Below are 12,756 nucleotides of genomic sequence, written 5' to 3'. Positions count from 1 at the left end.
TGAGACCCATACGGTAGAAACCTTGTTTTTCACCATATCCCCAGTGCCTAGAACCACAGATGGCACACAGCAGGTGCTCAATAAACACTTGTCAAATGAACACCATGAGCATGGCTAACGGCGTTGGAGAACACTCAGGGAAGAGCACTCCATCAGTACGGAGGGGGACCCATTCTTCAGAAGATTCTTTTATTAAAACTGGGTGACATTGATAAGGGGGCAGTACAAAAAAAATTTTGGTCCATGAAAAAAAACATAATAATTCAGTTAATAAAAACAGTTATCTTCAACAGGGACACTGTAGGAGTGCTGAGCTTCCTTCTCATGGTTCCAGCCCCAGGGACAGAGGTTGTCCAGTGTCACTGTGGGGAGAACCTTTCAGGGAGGGGGGTGATTAATGACTGGAAGGAGAAGATGGGGAGAGAATCCTGCTGTCCCCAGAGTGGAACAGGCAGGGATACAGGGCTGGGGGGTGTGCTCGCAGGAGCCTGAGGAGGGGGTGGGGAAGCAGGGGCTTTGTCAGTTCTGCAGGTTTACAGCCCATGCCGAACGGAATTCCCCCTCTGTGCCCAGCTGTCTCCCACCCTGCTGTGTTGAGTCTGCGAGCCTGGGATATGCTAACTCGGGGGTGATACAACCTGGAAGAATTTGAGGCTCTCCTGGAAAGATGCAAAACCATCTCAGTTCCAAGGGGCCAAGATCGCACAACAAGGTCCTGCTGCTACCTGAGGGGTCTGAAGCTTTGAGGGCGGGGGCTGGGGAGTCACAATCCTGTGAGGCAGGGAGAGGGAAGAGTCACAAACTCAAGTCAGAGCTCTCTGCAGCCCCAGGCGCGTACACTCCTCAGTGCCCCAGCAGTCACCAGCGGGTGTCAACTGGGCAGACAAGGTACAGGAAGACAGGATGGCCCAGGGCTTTTACCCGTTTGATTGCAGGCCTGTTTCTCCATGAAAGGATGGGGGAGGCAGGGCGGAGTGAATGAATGAATCACACCTCCACGCTACAGCAGAAAGGAACAGCCTCCGCTGGCAATGACGGCACCCTAGGTGAGGTCCCTGGGGCTCTGACAGGGAAAGGCAAGATTCCCCCACCCAAATGCCCTCAGTCAGGACAGACAGGAGGGAATCCTCAACAGCAGCTACAAGGAGTGTGCTGGGAGGGAGCAATACTATGAGAACAAACTCTAATACTGATGTGGACCCCCTGTGAGGGAGGGGAGAAGCACTGAGACAGCAGGCCCATCTGGAGGGCTGCAGACTGACCTGGGGCTCAGTGGAGCCCGAGAGCCAGGGTTCCTTTAGTGCTAGAGGGCAACAAGTGAAGGGAGAGTTTGCTCCAAACCTGTGGAGGGAAGGAAGGAAACTGGATTCTGTTATCAGGAGAGCCAAGATCAACTAGCTTATAGAGTGCCCCCAGGCCTGAGTCGTGGAGAAGGGGCTACCGCTCCCAACTCCCGGGTCTCTGAAGGGCAGGATCAGTGTAGCTGGTCCCCTTGAAGACCACTTGGCCTTAGGCCCAATCCATTCAATGCACTGATTACCACTACAGGTTCTCTCTCTAATACTATCTAGAGGTCCTATGCAGACCAGGGGAGGGGAGAGGCACACGGGAACTTTGTGGGGCAAAGGGAAGCTGGGGATAGGAAGGGGTGGGGTGGGAGAAGAGGCTAGCCGGTGTCACGCGAGACCCTCTTCATTCTGGTGTTGTCCTAGAACCGACAGCATCCCCTGGAAAGCCCCAAGCAAGACCAAGGCAGGTGCTCTGAGGCAGGCAGCACAGGGCCCAAATAAAGAAATCGGTGCAGCCATATCAGGGCTGTGGGAGAAGCCCTATGTATTTCGGATTCCCAGGGCTTGCTCTAATTCTTGTCGTCTCTGCTGCACCTAAGGAGAAAATAGTGGAGGGAGTGGAGGATGAGACAAACCAGAAGTTGTTCTTGATACCACTGACCCCCACCAGGGTGCAGACCCCTTGCCTTTTTGTCAGTTTCTCCTCTGCACCCTAGGTGCCTACCTTGGAGTAGAAATATCGACACACAGCCTCCTGGGCCCAAGGCTGGAAGTAGAACTCTGCTCGGCGTTCCTCCTCTGGGTTACCCACCACATCAGTCATGGTCTGAGAGAGAATGGGAAGCAGGAGAGAGAGAACAGGGTTGTTTCCTTCCTTGTCATCTGTTGTGGACTGAACAGTGTTCCCTAAAAGATACTGAAATCCTAATCCCCCAGTACCTGTGAATGTGACCTTCTTTGGAAATAGGGTCTCTGCAGATGATCAAGTTAGGATAAGGTCCTTAGGGTGGGCCTAATCCAATGATGGGTATCTTTATAAAAAGGGGACACTCAGACACAGAGACAGACAGGTACAGAGGAAAGACAATGTGAACACACATGGAGAACACCATCTACAAACCAAGGAATACCTGAGGTGACTAAAAGCCAGGAGAGAGGCCTGGAACAGACTCTCCCTCCCCACCCTCGGAAGGAACCAAACCCTGCTGACACCGTGACTTCAGGCTCTAGCCTCCAGAACTGTGAGACCATCCATTTCCCTTGTTTAAGCCACTGGGGCTGTGGTACTTTACTACGGCAGCCCTAGCAAACCACTAAAACAGCACTCCAAGTCACCCACCCTGTGGACAAGTCCCTGCCTTGTTCAGGGATCCTTCCTGGCACCCCCGTCCCCTGCTCCTCTGGTCAGGCTGACTGCAGTCACCACAGGACAGGCGAGAACTGAGGGCACGTCTCACATACTGTGCTCATTCCTACCTTCCTGCCTGAGCTTGCGATGCTCCTCTCCCTGGGAGCACCTCTCAGAGAGCACCCCTCTCTCTCTCAAATCCCAAATTCTCCAGAAAGCCTTTCCAAGCTATCCTAGCCTCACTAATCTCCCTTCTCCTTTGTTTTATCTTATTGGTTCTGGTGAAATTCTGATAATGTCGTACATGATTTACTACTTTTTTTTTTTTTTCATGCAGCCCCAGAGGGGCAGATTTACTACTTTTAAAATCCCATTAGTCTGGTTTCTCAAACAGAATATATGCTACTTTGAAAGCAGAGACAGAGTTTTCCACTCTGTATCCCCTACAACATGGTGCACAGTGACAGCACACAGTAAATACTAGATGAACACTTGACGGTTCCATCTCCATTTCCCTACTAGAACACGCTAAAGAGAGTCTGGCCCCTTCCTTCTCCCTGGCTCTCCACCACATGCTACAGACATAGAGCAAACACGTGCCTCATGGACCCAAGTCTCTTTGCACCTGTCCCAGGTTCTCTACCTTGAGGTCCCGGCACTGGGACTGAAGCCAGTCATTGATGAAACCCTGAGGGTCTCTGGCAAAGCTCAGCATGAACTCCCGCTGGGTCTTCAGCTGATTGATAGTTTCTATTGTCTCGTGGATCTGAAAGGAAGGAGGAAAGGAAGCTCATGACATTTCCACGTTGGGGAAATGCAAAGTTAAGTGGCAGGCAGTGTATGACTTCTCCTTGTGCCACTCCCAACCAAGGAAGAGAATGCAGTCCCAAAATGGCCCTGCTGCCCAGGGCCCCCACCTGCTCTGGCGCTTGGTGCTGTGTCTCTGTCTATCGCCCATGAGTGAAGTTTTCCTTACAGTCTGCACCATGTCCACTGTGGATGACGCTACATGGGAAATTTTTAATCCACAGCACAAATGGGTCTGGAAACTCTCAGGTAGAAAAGGAGTGGTACACAGGGCTGTCTCTGTAGCTGTGGTCCGTGGATTTTGTTGGCTGATACTCCATGCTCTTCCTGGCAATTTCATCTACTTGTATGTTCTCCAGCACCACTGACAGGGTAACGAGTCCCCAGGCTGCAGATCACAGTCCATTTTCTAAACTCCTACCAATGCATCTGCTTGACACCTCAAGGCACCTTAAACTCCCCAAAATAAAATCACTACCTTCTCCCAAGACTTGCTTCTCCTGCTCCCAATCTGAATGACTACAACTGCACACTCCAGCTGAAAACCTGGAGGTCTTCATACACCTCCTTTCCCTCACACCGCACCCCACCACCTGCATCTAGTGTCCAGATCCCTACAACTCCACCTCAACACCTTCCAAACCTGCCTACTCACGTCTGTCCTCACAATCAGCACCGTAAGGTTAGGCCCTTAACATATGTCATGTGCATTACTGCACCAACCCCCACCTGGGCTTCCTTCCCCCAGATCTGCCCCCCTTACAGTTCACCTCCCACCCACCTGCCAGTGAGCGTTCTAAATACAAACAGCACCAGGCCCTCCCATTCTCAGGACAAAGTATAAACCAGTTTACCCTGCCTCAAAGTGGTTTCAGGACTAGGTTCCTTCTCCCCGGCACCCCGAGCTTTATCTAACACAGTGAAGAGCTTGTATTTCTTCAACATGCCAGGTTCTCTGCTCATCTTTGGACCTTCATATACCCTGCTCCCTCTTTCTGGAATGTCCTCTGCCCCCACACCCTTAAGTACCATCATCCTTTCTCCCCTTTTGTTGACTCCCATCTGTTCAGTTCAGTTGCTCAGTCATGTCTGACTCTTTGTGACCCCATGGGCTACAGCACACCAGGCATTCCTGTCCATCAGCAACTCCAGGAGCTTGCTCAAACTCATGTCCATTGAGTCGGTGATGCCATCCAACCATCTCATCCTCTGTCATCTCCTTCTCCTGCCTTCAATCTTTCCCTGCATCAGGGTCTTTTCCAATGAGTCGGTTCTTTGCATCAGGTGGCCAAAGTATTGGGAGTTTCAGCTTCAGCATCAGTCCTTCCAATGAATATTCAGGACTGATTTCCTTTAGGATTGACTGGTTTGATCTCCTTGCTGTCCAAGGGACTCTCAAGAGTCTTCAGCAATACTACAGTTCAAAAGCATCCATTCTTCTGTGCTCAGCTTTCTTTATAGTTCAACTCCCATGTTGACTCCCATGTCCTTCAAGATTAGGTTGGGGCATCACCTCTTCCAAGAAAGCCTTCCTGTTTTCCTTTGTGTTCCCAGAGCCTTTCTGGCTTTACTTGCCTGGACTATGTCTAATGATGTTCATGGTAATAACAATAGAAGCAGCAGCCACCATTTGCTTTTATGTGCCAGATACAAGGTCATGTCTTCACATACATTGTCTCATTTAATCCTCATAACAACTTTAGAAAAATAGGCATTATGGTCTCTATTTCACAAATCAGAAACTGAGGCTCAAAACTATTAAGAGGTATAGTTAAGAATCAGTGTGTGTCTGGCTCCAACCAGCACCAAACAAAGTGCCTAGCATATACTGGGTGTCAATACATTTTGAACGAATATCAAAAATCAAAGAAGCCAAGAAGCTGTGATAGAGGGCTAGCGACACCCAACTATCCAGGCCACGGTCCCTACCTTGTTGTCTAGAGTAGCAATCTCCTGCTGGCTGGCAGTAGACAGCAGAAAAGAATTCATCTGGGTCTTCAAGGTATCATCCACTTCCACATCAATGTCATAACAAGCTGTCTTTTTCTGATCATTCGGGTCAACACTGAGGAGGAAATCAAGGAGGCCTGGTAAAGAGCTTGTTCCCTAAGACCTAATCACACAAGTCTTAGACTGAAGGTCAAGGGGTTGACTGCAAAAGGGTATCAGAGACCTTGTTGGTGTGACAGAAATGCTCTGTACTCTTCCTGTGGTGGTAGCTATAGGATGTGCACATTTGCCAAAAATCATCAGATTTTAAATGGGTGTAATATATTGCATATAAGCCTCAGTAATAATGGTAAAAAGTCAAATGGTACAAAAGATATCCGATAAAAAGTAAGCTTCTCCCTCCCCACAAAGAAACCATTGCTACAGTATCTTTTCACTTATTAAACTTAAATTGATTCTGAAAATACATTCAAATAAATACACACCACACACAATAAAATGTGGTCTAAATTTAATCACATGAATATAGGACAAACTAGCTTCTACTGACCCAGTGTATAAGTTGTAGGAATTACTATCGGCTAAGTGATGATGGTTCAGGGTCTAGTGAAAGGAAACCTTTACTGGAGTTAATATGGAATAAGGGAAAGAGGGCAAAGACTACGTAGAGCCAGAAGACATGGTGCTTTGAGGAGAAAGTGCCTTCTTTCACTCTGTATCTGCCTAGACATGCCTTGATCATCCATCTTCTCAACAGAAAAGCAGATAGAGGTAATGGAGTTGGAGTCTCAGACTGGAATGTCCTACCACCCAGAGAAAAGACAGGAGTTTATCAGTGATAAGCTAGTAAATTCTAACAACTGATTCTCCAAAAGAGAAAAAGAACAACAATAAGAAAAAGCCCTGACTTGGAGCATTTGCTAACTTCTGTGTTTTAAATATTCTCAACATGGTTGATTTCAAGATGCCAACATTATATCACTGATCAAGGAATTGGGAAGGGATGTGCAGTAACACATCATTAGATAGCATTTCTACCACAAGACACAATTGACAGAAGTAACTTCGAAAACACAAACCCCAGTATGTGTCAGTTGCTCAATCGTGTCTGACTCTTTGAGACTCCATGGACTGTAACCGGCCCGGCTCCTCTGTCCATGGAATTCTCCAGGCAAGAATACTGGAGTGGGTTGCCATTCTCTTCTCCAGGTGATTTTCCTGACTCAGGGATTGAACCTGGGTCTCCTGCATTGCAGGCAGATTCTTTACCATCTGAACCACCAGGGAAGCCCAAACACCAGTAAACCAATATAATAACTCAGAAATGATGACTTTTTGAGTACATTTACACTTATTTTTTATATAATGCATTTAATCGCAAGTTTATATATCCTAAATAATGACTGTGTTTAACAACCTGTTTATAAATTTTCTAAAAATTCTGAGAACTGACTTGTGCAGGTGGTACAAGCCAGCTCCAGCACACCACTGTCTCGCATACACATGCTTACCTGATGACATGATTAATGATAATGGGCTCAGGTGGCATAAGCAAGGCATGGAGCCGTTGGGGAATCTCTGAAAACTTCATACGTTGAGACTCAAAGATCTATGGGAAAGAGGAGAAGCAGCTAAGAGTAAAACTAGTGCTGCAATGGACTTGAGAAAAGAATGGAAACTTTTCTTACCTGCTGGAGGTACTTGTCACAAATGACAAACTCCCGCTCATGTGGGTCCTGGAGCTTGTGTGTCTTAATATATTGCCACAGTGCTTGAATGATCACCGGACGGGTCTGGGTGTGAATGCCCAGTAGCCGAGCCAGACGAGGGTCTAATTTAAACTGAGGAGGCTGGAGAGAACGAGGATATAGGGATGAAGCCAGTGAGCTGAGTCTATGTGCTATTATGGGGCACCTGGTGTGGTCATACATTCATGCCATTCAACAGGCAATCATGTTGTGCTTTCTCTGGAGCAGAAAAACACTAAGGGAAACTCAGAAATGACTAAGACCCTACCCCTTAAAGATATTTAGGGAGCTAACAGTCTGATGGCAAATTACCTGCAACTAGACTTAAACTGCCTTTACATGTCAGACTGCTGATGGGTGGGGCTGAAGGCTGGTCCTCCGCATGGCAGCACAGCGTACCTGGTAATCCAGCATCAGCAGGACAGTACATCGTACATTCACATCTCCCGGCCGCTTCACCTGGAAGCCATCCGTCTCCTGGGTAGTGGCGGTCCTGTGCCACTACAGAGAGGAAGATGTCAGGGGGTGCTCTCCCAGAGGAAGAGCTGGGGTGGGAGGGAAGAGCTTCTGTAATGACTGAATTTTCAACTTTGATTAATGAGGCTGCTGGAGAAGAGCAACAGCATGAGACATTTTAAAAAACTGCATATGACTTTGGGATTCCTGTCTATAAGTAGATGGACATTTTAATTTTGATTGCTCAGGGTCACATTTAAATTAGCCTGTATTTTCAGTGATTTTATCCACAAAATGGATAATATACACATGTACAGTAAAATAACATAGCTATCATCTACTGAGTACTTACTATTTGCCAGCGTATTCTAGGACATGTACTTGGATTATCACACTGAATCCCCACAACATTCATATGAGAAAGGCATGATTAAACCTATTTTACAGATGAGAAAACTAATGCTTAAAAGAATGAAGCAAGCTGCCCAAGATCAACAGCCAATAAGTGGTGGAGCTGTTATCTGAGCTCTGGTGTGTTGGATTCCACAGTCCACATTCTTAGGCACTATGCTCTACTGCTATAAAGTTAAATATATTTACAAATTTCTATTGATTCTATGACTTACTTCCCTTATTAGACGGTAAAGACCTTCCCATGTTTCTTAGTGGTTGAGGTTAAGGGGCTGCGGCTACACTGGCAAAGAAAGGAGCAGGTTGAGTTCACTTGGAGTGTTGGACTACCTCATTCTGGTTTTGACTGCATCACAAAGAACACTGTTGCTAACATGGTCTTTAGAACACTATGTAATCAGGCATTATAATAAAGAATTTTTGATGATTTGGAATGTGAATCTAAACAAAGCAGGAACCAAAAGCAAGGAGCAGATCTGTAAAAGTGGCCTTGGTAAGGACTAAATCCTATTAATGAACCCCCTTAAACACAGCACTGGTTACCAGGAAAAAAGATGAACGGCGCGTGGATAGCTACATCTCACCATTCCTGGCATGTATAAAAAGCCTCCATTAGACTTTCTCTTGAGAGTGGGAGCAGCAATCAAGATAATTAAATTTAAAAGGTGGGACAAGTCAGACTGTAAGAATTCTTGGGTCCAAACAGCACCAAAACCAAACAGCTAGTGCCACCTGGAGGCCAATGTACAAACTGCACTGGAGGTACCCGACCCCCTCTCCCTAGACATTAAAGTTTAGCTCTCAAGTCCATCATGCTCTAATGATAAAGTCAAGGTCTAGAGGACAGAACTACTCACTTCTACCAGATGGTTGTCTGGTCCATACAGGTCTTTGTCCAGTTCAATCACCAAGGATTTAAAAAAAGAAGAAAACTTCCTCTTTTGTTTGGTGGCATCATATTTGGACAAAGCTGACTAGAAAAGAAGAGATGAGACGTCGTGTTAGAAAAAGCCAGAATTCCCCAAAACAAAGTCCCGTAAACAACCCACAAAAGCAATGGGAAAAAAACTCAAAAATGTCTTCTGAGTGTATCTTAGGAGATGGCAAGGTAGGTGTCTATTAAACAAGCTGCAGTAGCAACAGGACCCTGAAGAAGCAGCCTATAACGTGTATAGGGTCATTGCCTTGCCCACCTCTTTTTCCCAAGGGAAATGATGCAAGTTAAGCCAAACCTTTACACATAATAAAGCGAGTCTGAACAGAAAAAAATCTGACTCTAGAGGGGAAATGAATCACAGGTAATAAGCAGCCAGAACAAAAACAGCTTTATTTGGATGACATGACACCACTGGCAGATGGACTGGACCTATATAGAGAAAACAGAGGCTCTGACATTGATCCCTGGTTCTCCTGAAAAATGCTTTCATACTGACTTGCCTGTGAACAGCTAAAAATAGAGAGCCAGAGAGTATAAGGGAATGGCAGGTGAGCTTCTCCAAGGAGCTTCTGGAGTGGGAAGTTTGGGGGCTATCACGTGGCAGCTGATGTTCCCCATGAAGCAACAAAGAGCCTGCCAGAGAAATCAATCCCACATAAACTGCGAGCTGTTTCCAATAGGAGCTGGAAAGACGGAGAGGCCACAGCAGAAATCACGGACCTCAAGGACTCAGGGAAGAAAGCATGGCCCAAATGTTAAGTGCAAATTCACTTGGTTTAAAAGAAAATAAATAACTGAAAAATCTGCTGATACTGCCAAGACCAATGGCTAGCCGCATCAGGAGAGAGGTAAACAACAAATCAAATCCCAGGACAATAAGGTTCTCGATGTGATACCACAGGGAGGGCCAAGCTGTGGGAGCCAGACACAAAGATCCATTGTCTGTTAGTGCGGGGAACACAGTGACCCTCTCCCCGCTGTTCCCAACAGGAGCCGTAAGCACCAGTCAGGCTTCCTGCCAACCAGACAATACTGCTTGTTCCCAGAAGCTCCCACCCTAGACGCCAACCACAGTGGACCTTGAACTCACATCCTCCAGGAGCCGTCCTTCTACCCGAAGTTCCCAGGAAGCCACCGTCCCTTCCCCATCCTCAGCATCTGACTTAGCCGGATTGAAAGTGTTAGAAATGAAAATTCGCAGCTTCCGTTTTTGCTGAGGAAGGCAGAAACAGGATTGACAGTGGGGCTTCAGTGGTTTGATGTTGAAGACAAGGGTCTCCCCAAACCCGACAATGACTCCTAACAGACTGGCTTACTGTCTACGCAGCCCCTGGGGTGGTTGGATGGAGATTCCAATGAGAAGAGGAGCACAAGCCACTGGCCTGAGTGCAAATGCATTCACCAGGATGCCAGGTAGACAGACATGCAAGATGCCAGGTTCCCAAGGTGGCAGAGCAGTTATAGCAAAAACACCAACAGGGTATATTTCTGGTGCAAGAAATATCAAAAGCCCCTCCCCCTTTGCTATTCTGTTCTTACGCTTCTAATGTAATTCTCAGTTCGTAGGCGGAAGAGATGTAATTTAAATGCCAAGGAAAGCTGTGCTATGCCTTTGATTTCTCATCCTGAGCCTGCTGAAGGTTCCCGAGTCCTCTCCTTTGGCTCTCTGCCTAGTACTCTCCTGTGTTACCTTGATGGGACGTTTCAAGGCCTCCTGGATATCTAGCCGTTTCCTCATGATAGTCTGGTCCAGTTTCCTTTCAAAAGCCAAGAGATCCATATAGGCCTGGGATTCTGGTACCAGTTCACGAATCTTAGGAACAGAAAGATATCATTGGGATCTAAGGCTGACCATCTCTACTCTCAAACTCATCACACCCTCAAGAAGGTCTATAGCCTGGACTCACCCTTTGAGGTAGAATTTTGTCAGCCATCTTCTTTTTTTTTGCACTGTTTGGAATAAATACTGTTATCAGGTTGGGATGGGACTAGCCAGAACATGAAGACAGGCTGTCAGCACCTCCATTTATAGTGAAGGAACTGCAAAGCTTGTCTCAAATCAAAGACACCCCCACCCCTAACAAACACAAAGCAATTATTTCAAGAATGAGCATCGTCTGCTGACACAGCACTGCCACTTCTCAGCTCAGGTACTCCCAGCACCTGCGTCCTCACAGGCCTCCTCCCTCCCTCCCTCCACCCTGGGATCATCTTACTTGTGGTTCCGATTTTGGACCGCCTGCTGCTGGACCTGCTGGATCTGCTGAGGCGCAGGTCTCTTGCGGGACTGGTCCATCCCTGACTGGGCCAGGCCAGGTCGGACTGAAGGGTTCCCCCCATAGCCAGGGGGTCCCATGGAAGGTCCCTGAGGTGTCATTCGGCTGCCTGGTAGCATACCTGGTCTCTACAGAGGGGAGAGGACCTAGAGATGTCATGGCTTCCCCTGCAAACCCCACCAAGAAAGGGAAAGTGGGGGAGGCCTGAGTTCTTTGAATGAAACAAGGCAGGGGGGTGGGGTGGAGCACAATGGTGGGGCGGGAGGAGAGCCCTCTACCTCTCTGACATCCAAGTAATTGGAACTTCCTCTGCTCCAGCCCTGACTCCACAGGAGAATATTGCCCCAAAGCAAAGACAACCAGACTATACTCAAATTCTCCCCTAGTTTGTATCTGGCACACTGGACATCTCTTCTAGTTCCATATTTACTCAGAGAGTACTGTCAGGCACTATCTCCTCAGAAGCCGACCTCAATTTGCCAGCTACACCTGTGTTCCTCTCGGCACTGGAGATGCCTAGGCCATTTACACTCAAGGTCTCACAGGCCCACGTTTGGCCTCACTTCGTCCACCCCGGTTTTACATCCTGACTCCCCAAGAAAACAATGCCTCTAGGAGCGGGTGGGGATGCTAACAGCCTCCCTTCCCTTCCCCGCACCGTCTCCCCCGACCCCAACTCGGAGCCCGAATCCCTCTCAGGCGCGTCCCTCCTCCTCCTCCCCCCACCCCTGTCACTCCCAGGCCCCCGCTCGGCCCCGCCCCCGGCCCGCGCGCCCCTCCTCCTGCCCCACTCACCGGATAGGCCGCTCCAGGCATCGGGGAGCGGTATAGCCCTTGACCCGGCGCCGGGCCCATTCGCACCGGAGGCCCCGGTGTCCCGCCCGGGCCCAGGGCAGCCGCCGCGCCCGCCCCTCCTGAGGCTCCGGCGCCGCCGCTCGGAGCCACAGACTGGAAACCCGCCCGGGCCGCCATCTTTCCCGGAGCCGCTGCTGCAGCTGCACAAAGAACCGGAACCGGAACTCCCCCCGCCCCCCCGCGCGCCCCCCGCGCGCCCTCCTGTCCGCCCGGCCGGCCCGCCGGCACGGGAGGCTCAGGGCAGCGAGACTGTGGGCTAGAGGGGGGCGACTAGCGGAAAAGGCGTGTAACCACTCCCTCCAGCCTTCACGGTCCGGGAGGGAAAACCATCGAGAAGAGCTCTGGGATAGAGAGGCCATGCGAAAGGGCGCCCCCAGGCCGACGGAGGGAGACAAGGACCTGGAAAGGGGGACCACTGCACCATTCCTACGCGAGGGTGATGGAGTAAATGCTTCATCTTGGCGCAGTGCGTTTAACTTTCCAAAGCCCTTGTTTTTCCTTTCCTTCTCTTCCGGCTCTAAGCCCAGCACACTGAAGAGAACGCACTGTTTATTCCACTTTACAAACAGACGAGGTGAACTCAATAAATAACTTGGTGAAGTCAACCAAGTTAGCAGTAAAGTCGAAACCTAGAATCCAGATCTTCCGGTTCATAGTCCGGGGCTCATTCCCTAAAGCG

At 48.7% G+C, this 12,756-nt stretch overlaps 2 protein-coding genes across 2 annotated transcripts in view; both read right to left on the bottom strand.

The window, feature by feature from the left end:
* The window catches only part of LOC122427692 (tubulin alpha-1C chain), a 1,128,437-nt gene that overhangs the window by 380,889 nt on the left and 734,792 nt on the right, over positions 1-12,756 (bottom strand). The gene's annotated exons all lie outside the window — the stretch shown is intronic.
* SMARCD1 (SWI/SNF related, matrix associated, actin dependent regulator of chromatin, subfamily d, member 1) lies at positions 176-12,379 on the bottom strand. The gene is made up of 13 exons (XM_043447359.1): positions 12,018-12,379; positions 11,163-11,350; positions 10,854-10,896; positions 10,637-10,759; positions 10,037-10,159; positions 8,867-8,983; positions 7,542-7,643; positions 7,083-7,244; positions 6,906-7,003; positions 5,374-5,509; positions 3,281-3,403; positions 2,014-2,115; positions 176-1,883 (listed from the first exon to the last, which is right to left on the bottom strand). Exons 1-13 carry the CDS (start codon positions 12,192-12,194, stop codon positions 1,830-1,832), a joined length of 1,548 nt encoding a protein of 515 aa, XP_043303294.1. The 5' UTR covers positions 12,195-12,379; the 3' UTR covers positions 176-1,829.

This window comes from Cervus canadensis, chromosome 25 (assembly GCF_019320065.1).
Source record: "Cervus canadensis isolate Bull #8, Minnesota chromosome 25, ASM1932006v1, whole genome shotgun sequence".
NCBI classification, from domain to species: domain Eukaryota; kingdom Metazoa; phylum Chordata; class Mammalia; order Artiodactyla; family Cervidae; genus Cervus; species Cervus canadensis.
This window is presented reverse-complemented; position numbering and strand designations above follow the sequence as displayed.

What these genes read in the sequence shown, in the direction of transcription:
- SMARCD1 (XM_043447359.1), bottom strand. Translation starts at nt 12,194, where the DNA reads ATGGCGGCCCGGGCGGGTTTCCAGTCTGTGGCTCCGAGCGGCGGCGCC. An exon ending in GTCCAAAATCGGAACCACAA is followed by an intron (nt 10,897 to 11,162) that starts GTAAGATGATCC and finishes TATTCCAAACAG; the next exon opens with TGCAAAAAAAAAGAAGATGG. An exon ending in TTGCTACTCTAGACAACAAG is followed by an intron (nt 3,404 to 5,373) that starts GTAGGGACCGTG and finishes CCTTCCTTTCAG; the next exon opens with ATCCACGAGACAATAGAAAC.